The sequence below is a fragment of the Anabrus simplex genome, chromosome 2, assembly GCF_040414725.1.
Source record: "Anabrus simplex isolate iqAnaSimp1 chromosome 2, ASM4041472v1, whole genome shotgun sequence".
In the NCBI taxonomy this organism is placed as follows: Eukaryota; Metazoa; Arthropoda; class Insecta; order Orthoptera; family Tettigoniidae; genus Anabrus; species Anabrus simplex.
Genome location: NC_090266.1, coordinates 1037012148 through 1037022604, shown reverse-complemented (window position 1 = coordinate 1037022604; position 10457 = coordinate 1037012148). Strand labels below are relative to the sequence as shown.

Sequence of the window (10457 nt, the reverse complement as noted above, 5' to 3'; positions counted from 1 at the left end):
CCTTCCCTCTTCCTTGTCTATCGCTTCCAATCTTCCCATCCTCCAACAAGGCCCCTGTTCAGCATATTAGGTGAGGCGACCTGGACGAGGTACTGGTCCTTCTCCCCAGTTGTATCCCTCCGACCCAAAGTCTCACGCTCCAGGACACTAGCCTTGTGGCTGTAGAGGGGAGATCCCTCGCTCAGTCCGAAGGAAAAACCAACCCCCGAGGGTCAACAGACCAAGAAAGAAAGAAAGAAAGAAAGAAAGAAGAATAAATGAACACAACGTCGTGGGGTATGAAATGAACAACAAGGTTAATTTTGGCTGTTATATTTATTTTACAACAAGTCTCTGCAAATACTAATACAAATAATACAATCGATGTTTTTAGGCATTTTATTTCATCTCAATAATATAATACATTTAAATACAAATTTGAGTGTAGACTAACTGAGCATTAAGTTTCTTTCGTCCAATCTCGTCACATTGTAGGTATGGATATCTACTCTCTGAATTCTAAACACTAGTAAGTATTTATTTTTGCATTATTTATTTTTTTCTAGTACAGCTCCGATTGTTTTCACATCTAGGGCTGTGGAAAGAATAATAATTCAAAAATTATGTTATGTGAGACCAAACACGATAAAATGAGAGATCAGCCATTGATGATTATATAAAAACGTTGCTTAGATTAGTTCGTCACTTCCTCTTGAAGCAGGTGACAGCGTTGAAGTAGCACCTCCAATATATTCGCCCTTTCTGTTGACCACGGCGCTGCAAGTCCATCTGAAATGACAATAAATAGAAATTAATTTTAAAACAGGAGTGATGGATTTTAAATATTATTGATCGTTTCTACTGTACTCTATGTCCCAGAGCGCTTGAGGCATTGTGAAGTGGGAAAGAAGGACTGGGGAAAAGGGATAGAATATTGACTGCCACCGAAAGACATATCCCCTCCCCCCGAATAAGAATATACAAACAAATATTTGTTTTATTTAAATTTAAATGTTCTTCCAAAAGGATCCTGGGTTCCATAATAATAATAATAATAATAATAATAATAATAATAATAATAATAATAATAACGTTATTGGCTTCACATCCCAGTAACTACTTTTACGGTTTTCGGAGCCACCGGGGTGCCAGAATTTTGTCCCGCAGGAGTTCTTTTACTTGCCAGTAAATATACCGACACGAGGCTAAGGTATCTGAGCACCTTCAAATACCACTGGACTGAGCCAGGATCGAAACTGCCAAGTTTTGCTCAGAAGGCCAGCGCCTCAACTGTCTGAGCCAATAAGCCCAGCTCCTGGGTTCGATTCTAGGCTGGACTGGGGATTTTAACAATTATTGGTTAATTCCGATGGCTCGGGAGCTGGGTGTATGTGTCGAATTTATCATAGGCAGGGGCCCATCCTCAGGCACGTGTTCGTTTTACATATTTTCTGCGATAATGCCATCTACTGGAAATGGTGAGAACCAGAAGAGACCGCAGTGACCACCATCGCCAGTTAACTCGTTACCATGACAATTGAATAATATTTCCACACCAGCGATACCAAGTGTTGATGGACTTGGTTACGGAAACATAAGTACGTGAATATCTCTTTTACTATAGTTCGCACGGAAAACTGTATGCGACATGAATGATTAAAAGTTGTAGTTTAAACTTTTATTACGTCCAAATTTTAAAAAGAACTAGCATTTACGAGGATATTTGAAAGTTAGTGAAAAATGTAATTATCGCTAATGTCTCCGTTCTTATTCTTCGTTCAAAAACAAACGTCGCACCTACACAGATAGGTCTTATGGCAACGATGGGACAGGAAAGGGCTAGAAGCTGGAAGGAAGCGGCCGTGGCCTTAATTGAGGTACAGCCCCAGCATTTGGCTGGTGTGAAAATGGGAAACCACGGACAATCATCTTCATGGCTGCCGACAGTGGGGTTCGAACCCACTGTCTCCCTAATGCAAGCTGATAGCTATGTGACCCACACCGCTGGGCCACTTGCTTGGTACTACAGTCTTATAATGGCTTCTGATCGATCAGGTTTTATTACTTAGCAGCTTACCGTGTCTGGGATGTCAGCCGCTGGTGAGCTGTGGCCAGGTCCTTCACCCATTGCATTCTGGATCTCAGACATGATCCGGTCCAACAACATGGCAGTTCGTTTAGGCACCACAACCTGAAAAAGAACATTTATACGTTACAAACGTGAAAGTGAGAAGAAAAGTGATTCAGAGCTGAAAGTTAGAACTGAAGGGGATACACGAACTTGTGGAGGAATGAAAATAGAGACGAACGATGCTGGAAACAACCGCAAGCGTGAGATCCACTACGTTGACGTAGGCTTCTCTGGATAAACTATCTATAGGATCGTGTGACGTCACGTTGGAAAGGGCACGTGAGGCTACTATTCTACATAAAAACATGAGTTGGAGAGTTCAACCGGGGAATTCCTTAAAGTGCAAACGTGAACTACTTTCATTATGTCAACGCGAAAGTATGACTGAAAATCGTTTACTTTCATGATCTTAACACTCATGAGATGCTGAAGAAAACAGCAATTGTGTCAACGATAAAATTAAATACTTGGAATTATATATGATGTAACGTTATAATTACAATCAACATGTCGGTATTGCTTTATGGCTTGTGGATAAGCGATACGTCTACATCCGTTGTAGTCGTGCTTTAATGGTATTCTCCTTTTACCTCTGGTTCCTTGCCATTTAATTTTTTCCAGAATTGTTTGATGCTTGTATTATCCTCACAACAGCCTATCGTTTCAAGTAGTTACTGACGCAGGCCTCAAAATGTTGGAACCATTTATTCGGATTCTTAAAAATGGAACACGCTCTCTTTCGAGAAGATGATGAAGCTGGCCCTCTCAGCGTCCAATTCAAGGTCCCTTTTTTGTTATTGACGATGCGTTTTGAAACACCCGTCGACTCTGCAGCCATCTCAAGGGCTTTAGCCATTGGCGAGCTTGGCATCTTCACTAGCTTTCTTCTCCATATACTTCGTCGCATTATAAATCACCTTCCGCACATGAATGTGACGTTTCGTAATTTTTAGTTTGCTGTTTTTAGGCATTGCTATTTGAAGTGAACTGGAATTGCTACTGTACCCTACTGACTGGAGCTAAATTGGAATTCACTCCAATATTAACAATATTATGCATACGACTTATTGCACGAGAATTAGCCTACTTAAGTTACGATGTTATCGATCTTGTAGACACACAAACTGATACATTACACACTACTCGATAGTCCCAAAATCTTACTGGGTCTTATACATTATATCTTTCCTATGGCCGGCTCCATGGCTAAAAATGGTTAGCGTTTTGATCCGTGGTTACAGGGGTCCCGGGTTCGATTCCTGGCAGGGGTTGAGGGATTTTAACCGTAATTGTATAATTCCTCTGGCACGGGGGCTCAGTGTATATGTCCTCTTCACCACCATTTCATCCTCATTAAGACGCGCAGGTTGCCTACGGGAGTCAATTCAAGAGACCTGCACCTGGCAAGCCGAACTCGTCCTCGGACACTCCCGACACTAAAAGCCATTCGCTATTTCATTCATTTCTTTCCTATTTTCAACATATTATACGCTTCATAAGAGCTTTAATAAAGTTGTAGGTCTCATTTTGAGATTTGCTATATAAGGAGTTATAAACCACAAGATCCTGTACCTAGAATGAAAGATATCTTATCCATTTTTTTCTTTCTTCACATTATGTTTCAGTCTATATTCAGTTGAGCATCTTCTACGGTTTACATCCAAGTTAAACCAATGATAGTTTACACATGGACACAGCTATATCTGCAGTAGGTCCTCTTCTTTGACGGACATCTACACACATAAATACATACAGAGTGGTCGGAAGAATGTGAACCGGGTATACGAGCGTTGGACGTTGGTCATGCTGATAAATAATTAGAAAGGAATACTTCGATATCTCGCGCGATTTTATTAGCTTCTGAAGTCAGCCAATCAAATTTACGGATGATTTTAAATGGGCTCTACACCCAAAAGTGGGGTATTTTTCTAGGTTCTCGAAATGTTTGAAAAAATTTAACTCTTGAAACTTCATCTGATATTTCAACAGTTGTTCTTCATGATGTGTACATCAATACGGATAAGCCACAACATGTTTTACAAACCAATTCGTTCAATAAATGCAGGACCAGGAGTTCTTCAACAGATTTTGGATGGTGGTCTTAAAATATTGTTAGGCACTGTAGCTCCGCTGTACATCAGGTCTTCCGCGGCTCGCCTTTTGACTGCATCATGACTGTCAATGTCAAGAACTTAAATTTGAACAATTACATTATTACACCGCCTGTGTGGTGTAGCTGCCACCCCCAGACGTCCGAGTTCGATTCCCGGCTCTGCCACTAAATTTGAAAAGAGGTACGAGGGCTGGACCGGGGTCCATTCAACCTCGGGAGGTCAACTGAGTAGAGGGAGGTTAGATTCCTCCCTCAGCCATTCTCGAAGTGGTTTTTCGTGGTTTCCCACGGAATGGTACCTGACTGAACGTCACGGCCGCTTCCCTCCCGCTTCCTGGTCCATCCCTTCCAATCTTCCCATCCCCCACAAGCCCCCTGTTCAGTATAGGAGGTAAGGCCGCCCGGGCGAGGTACTGGTTCTCCTCCCAGTTGTATCCACAGGACACTGCCATTGAGGCGGTAGGGGTGGGATCCCTCGCTGAGTCCGAGGGAAAGTCCAACCCTTGGAGGGTAAACGGATAAAGAAACAAGAAGACATTATTATACACTCTATCACATTACATAAATCTATAATTGGAAAGCTACCAAAATATCCACTGAAATAAGTATGAGGAGGACTAGATTTCCCTTTGCCCAACGCATGTTAAAATTTTCCCACGGATGAACAGTAAAAATAACTAGATTTAGTGTTGGTAACGTTGCTGCACAACAGTCTCATATGCCTTCCGTTCCCTTGGGAGTAAAGACGAAGTTCGATATCTTGCACATTATTTCAACACATTCATTCATAGTGTGGGTTACTGTAGTCACGTCCTAGTTCGTGAACCATGGGCAACGGCTGAGTGGCCTAGTAAGTGGTCCTGAGAGTCGGGATACCAGTTGCTATGGAATGGGAGTGGGCATCTCGGACATATTCCAAGTCATGGCCCTCCTTGTGCTCAGGCGGCTAGGACTATACAATTCACCGGTGGTCCATAACCCGTTAGAGGAGAGATCCTCACTTGGACTATGTGCAAGTAGTGTAGCGTCCTGCTTCATGACTTTACCGAGCTCAGAACATTTTAAGCAAGCCTCGGACCTATAGGAGTAACGGAGTCCCACTCCCATTTGACAGGCGAGGGACTCCTTGGAAACAACTTGGCGAACGAAATGGAATTCGATGGGGAGCCATCGATATTAATCGGGCTTATGGAAGAAAGGAAGTAGAACTGGCTGAGTCAGCAAAGAGGATTCATCTGGATGTGCTAGGAGTAAGTGACAAGCGGGTAAGGGTAGATAACGAAGAAGAGATAGGAGATTATAAAGTGTACTTGACGGGTGTTAGAAAGGGAGAGTGCCTAAGTTTCCGTTAGGCACGTCAATGAGCGAATGATGTGGGTAGATTTGTCAGTTGGAGGGATTAGGACTAGAATTGTCTCCGTGTATTCACCTGTGAGGGTGCAGATGAGGATGAAGTTGACAAGTTTTATGAAGCATTGAGTGACATCGTGGTCAGGGTCAACAGCAAGGATAGAATAGTGCTAATGGTCGATTTCAATGCGAGAGTTGAGAATAGAACTGAAGGATACAAAAGGGTGATTGGTAAATGTGGGGAAGATATGGAAGCTAATGGGAATGGGAAGCGTTTGCTGGACTTCTGTGCTAGTATGGGTTTAGCAGTTACGAATACATTCTTCAAGCATAAGGCTATTCACCGCTACACATGGGAGGCTAGGGGTACCAGATCCATATTAGACTATATCTTAACCGACTTTGAATTCAGGAAATCTGTTAGGACTGTACGAGTTTTACGGTGATTTTTCGATGATACAGACCACTATGTGAGCTGTAGTGAACTAAGTATCTCTAAGCCTAGGGTAGAGAAAGTGAAATCTGTCTGCAAACGAATAAGGGTAGAAAATATCCACGGCAAAGAAATTAGACAGAAGTACATGGATATGATTAGTGAGAAGTTTCGAACAGTAGACAGTAAGCAGGTTCAGGATATAGAAAGTGAATGATTGGCATACAGGGATGCTGTAGTAGAAACAGCAAGGGAATGCCTAGGAACAACTGTGTGTAAAGATGGGAAAAGGCGAACATCTTGGTGGAATGATGAAGTGGGAGCAGCTTGTAAACGTAAAAAGAAGGGTTATCAAAAATGGCTCCAAACAAGGGCTGAGGCAGACAGGGATTTGTACGTAGATGAAAGAAACAGAGCGAAACAAATAGTGGTTGAATCCAAAAAGAAGTCTTGGGACGATTTTGGTAATAACCTAGAAAGGCTAGGTCAAGCACCAGGGAAACCTTTCTGGACAGGAATAAAGAATCTTAGGAACGGAGGGAAAAAGGAAATGAACAGTGTTTTGAGTAACTCAGGTGAACTCGTAATACATCCCAGGGAATCACTGGAGAGGTGGAGGGAATATTTTGAACATCTTCTCAATGTAAAAGGAAATCATCCTGGTGGTGTTGCGAACAGCCAAGCGCATGGGGAGGAGGAACATGATGTTGGTGAAATTATGCTTGAGGAAGTGGGAAGAATGGTAAGTAAACTCCATTGTCATAAAGCAGCATGAATAGATGAAATTAGACCTGAAATGGTGAAATATATTGGGAAGGCAGGGATGAAATGGCTTCATAGACTAGTAAGGTTAGCATGGAATGTTGGTAAGGTACCTTCAGATTGGACAAAATCAGTAATTGCACCTATCTATAAGCAAGGGAACAGGAAGGATTGCAACGACTATCGAGGTATCTCATTGATTAGTATACTAGGCAAAGTATTCACTGGCATCTTGGAAGGGAGGGTGCGATCAGTCGTTGAGAGGAAATTGGATGAAAACCAGTGTGGTTTCAGACCACAGAGAGGCTGTCAGTATCAGATCTTCAGTATGCACCAGGTAATTGAAAAATGCTACGAGAGGAATAGGCAGTTGTGTTTATGTTTCGTAGATCTATAGAAAGCATATGACAGGGTACCGAGGGAAAAGATGTTCGCTCTACTGGGGGACTATGGAATTAAAGGTAGATTATTCAAATCAATCAAAGGCATTTATCTTGACAATTGCGCTTCAGTGAGAGTTGATGTTAGAATGAGTTCTTGGTTCAGGGTACTTACAGGGGTTAGACAAGGAGGTAATCTTTCACCTTTGCTGTTCGTAGTTTACATGGATCATCTGCTGAAAGATATAAAATGGCAGGGAGGAATTCACTTAGGTGGAAATGTAGTACGCAGTCTGGCCTATGCTGACGACTTGGTCTTAATGGCAGATTGTGCCGAAAGCCTGCAGTCTAATATCTTGGAACTTGAAAATAGGTGCAATGAGTAAGCCTATGGTATGAAAATTAGCCTCTCGAAGACTAAATTGATGTCAGTAGGTAAGAAATTCAACAGAACTGAATGTCGGATTGGTGATACAAAGCTCGAACAGGTCGATAATTTCAAGTATTTAGGTTGTGTGTTCTCCCAGGATGGTAATATAGTAAGTGAGATTGACTCAAGGTGTCGTAAAGCTAATGCAGTGAGCTCGCAGTTGCGATCAGCAGTATTCTGTAAGAAGGAAGTCAGCTCCCAGACGAAAATATCTTTACATCGGTCTGTTTTCAGACCAACTTTGCTTTACGGGAGCGAAAGCTGGTTGGACTCAGTTTGAAGTAACAGACATGAAAGTAGCAAGAATGATTGCTGGAACAATGGCAGAAAGGTACTCGGAATGAGGAGATAAAGGCTAATTTAGGAATGAACTCGATGGATGAAGCTGTACGTATAAACCGGCTTCGGTGGTGGGGTCATGTGCGGCGAATGGAGGAGGATAGGTCACCTAGGAGAATAATGGACTCTGTTATGGAGGGTAAGAGAAGTAGAGGTAGACCAAGACGACGTTGGTTAGGCTCAATTTCTAACGATTTAAAGATAAGAGGTATAGAACTACATTAGGCCACAACACTAGTTGCAAATCGATTATTGTGGCGATGTTTAGTAAATTCACAGAAGCTTGGAGCCTGAACGCTGAAAGTCATAACAGACTATAATGATAATGTATGTATGTATGTATTAATTTATGTTTCGAACGAATAAGTTATTTTAAAAGAATGAGCGGCCGCTTCGTAAGTCATAATTTAAATACGTTTAGTCGAGAAATTACAGAAAGGATTAATTACGTGGTTGGTCGCTGGTGGTTGACTATATCTGGGATGATCACCGATGAACGGTCGGGAAAGGAAATAAACTGGCGAGATCTCTTGAGCGCATTCTCGTCACTATCTCTGGCAGATATTGTTTTTTAGAATTGGCTTTACGTCGCACCGTCTTATGGCGACAATGGGAAAGGAAAGGCCTAGGTATGGGGAGGAAACGCCCGTGGCCTTTATTAAGGCACAGCCCCAGAATTTGCCTGGTATGAAAACGGCAAACCACGGGAACCATCTTCAGGGCTGCCGTCAATGAGGCTCGAACCCACAATCTCCCGGGTGCAAGCTCACAGCTGCGTGCCCTAACCGCGCGGTCAACTCGTCCGGTCTGGCGGACAGTTGTGGTATGGAAGGGGAAAGGGAGATTTCAAAGAAATTCATCGTATCGAAATTCATACGACGTAAGTTACTGGAAATTAATTTATAATGCGTTTTTTCTCGTGGAACGTTTCTCTCTAAATCCAAAATTAAGGAAGGTATTTTGACATTTGTATTTCACGCTACTTTATAAGACAGTGATCAAATTTGAATTTCAAACCAAATGGCATCTCAAAGTTTAATCGATGTCTACCATAGTCTAAATAGAAAGTTTGAACAACATATTTTCAGCGATTCGTGCGTGATGTTTTTTTTTTTGCTAGTTGCTTTACGTCGCACCGACACAGATAGGTCTTATGGCGACGATGGGATAGGAAAAGCCTAGGAGTTGGAAGGAATCGGCCGTGGCCTTAATTAAGGTACAGCCCCAGCATTTGCCTGGTGTGAAAATGGGAAACCACGGAAAACCATCTTCAGGGTTGCCGATAGTGGGACTCGAACCTACTATCTCCCGGATGCAAGCTCACAGCCACGCGCCTCTACGCGCACGGCCAACTTGCCCGGTCGTGCGTGATGTTGGAACATACATACGTACATGCATACATACCAAAACCAAACCCCAAGCCCCATGGTGCAACAGTCCCGAAGGGCCTTGACTTACAAGCGACGGCTGCTCAGCCCGTAGGCCTGCAGATTACGAGGTGTCGTGTGGTCGGCACGACGAATCCTCTCGGCCATTATTCTTGGCTTTCTAGACCGGGGCCGTTATCTCACCGTCAGATAGCTCTTCACTTGAAATCACGTAGGCTGAGTGGACCTCGAACTAGCCCTCAGATCCAGGTAAAAATCCCTGACCTGCCCGGGAATCGAACCCGAGGCCTACGGGTAAGAGGGAGGCACGCTATCCCTACACCGTGAGGCAGGCGTACGAACCTACATACATTAATAATAATACTAATAATAATAATAATAATAATAATAATAATAATAATAATAATAATAATAATAATTACATGAAGCAATATTCTTTTTCGGCGTTCAATTTCAAATGGCCTGAAACGCGTACTGAATTTGCCGCAAAAACTTTAAAAGGACAGATCGACGTCATTGGTTTATTTATATAGTTAGAAGACGATGAGGTTTAATGAAGTGTACTGAGGAGAAAACGACGTAGTCTCTCGTAGAGCGTCATATGTTTTTATCATGTAACGTGGGCGTTTAGGACGGCAGCCTTTTTAAAAATATAACGTAAATAACAGCGTTACAAGGAAGCTCACGAGGGACTGATTTGTACAAAATGACGTAATGTACTTGCGGTTAGGGAATGAAACCATTTGTTGTGAAATTTGGCTGTGTTAAAGAGAATGATAAAGATTATCCTACAGGATTATAATTACATTTTAGTTTCTTTGATTGTCATAACATTTTTATTTTAACCCTCTGTCATACTATCGTTTACCTTGAAAAGACAGCAGGAAACGCAATTATTTATTAATTTAGTCATTCTGCAACCAAACCCATTAGAGTTGCATTTTAAATACCTACCTGATCCCTGAAGTTTGTTAATGTTGTGAAAGAATTTCGTTCACAAATGATCCTAGTGGAGGAGAATTAGTGCTCGAATCCCGAGAACGACATTTCTTTTTAAATTCGCTCTATATAAAGCTAGAGTCTCTAGAACTTCTCAACATATCACGTGTTTCCGAGCCACCATTCTCACACTATCAATAAGAAATGATTTAT

The 10457-nt window shown here is 42.2% G+C and overlaps 1 protein-coding gene across 1 annotated transcript in view; it reads right to left on the bottom strand.

The window, feature by feature from the left end:
• Positions 1–316: 316 nt before the first annotated feature.
• The window catches only part of AstCC (Allatostatin double C), a 170036-nt gene continuing 159895 nt past the window's right edge, over positions 317–10457 (bottom strand). Inside the window, exons 3-4 of the mRNA XM_067139649.2 lie at positions 2057–2170; positions 317–768 (exon numbers count right to left, since the gene is read on the bottom strand). Coding sequence (XP_066995750.2) covers positions 682–768; positions 2057–2170 — 201 coding nt within the window. The 3' untranslated portion in view covers positions 317–681. The remainder of the gene's footprint in view (positions 769–2056; positions 2171–10457) is intronic.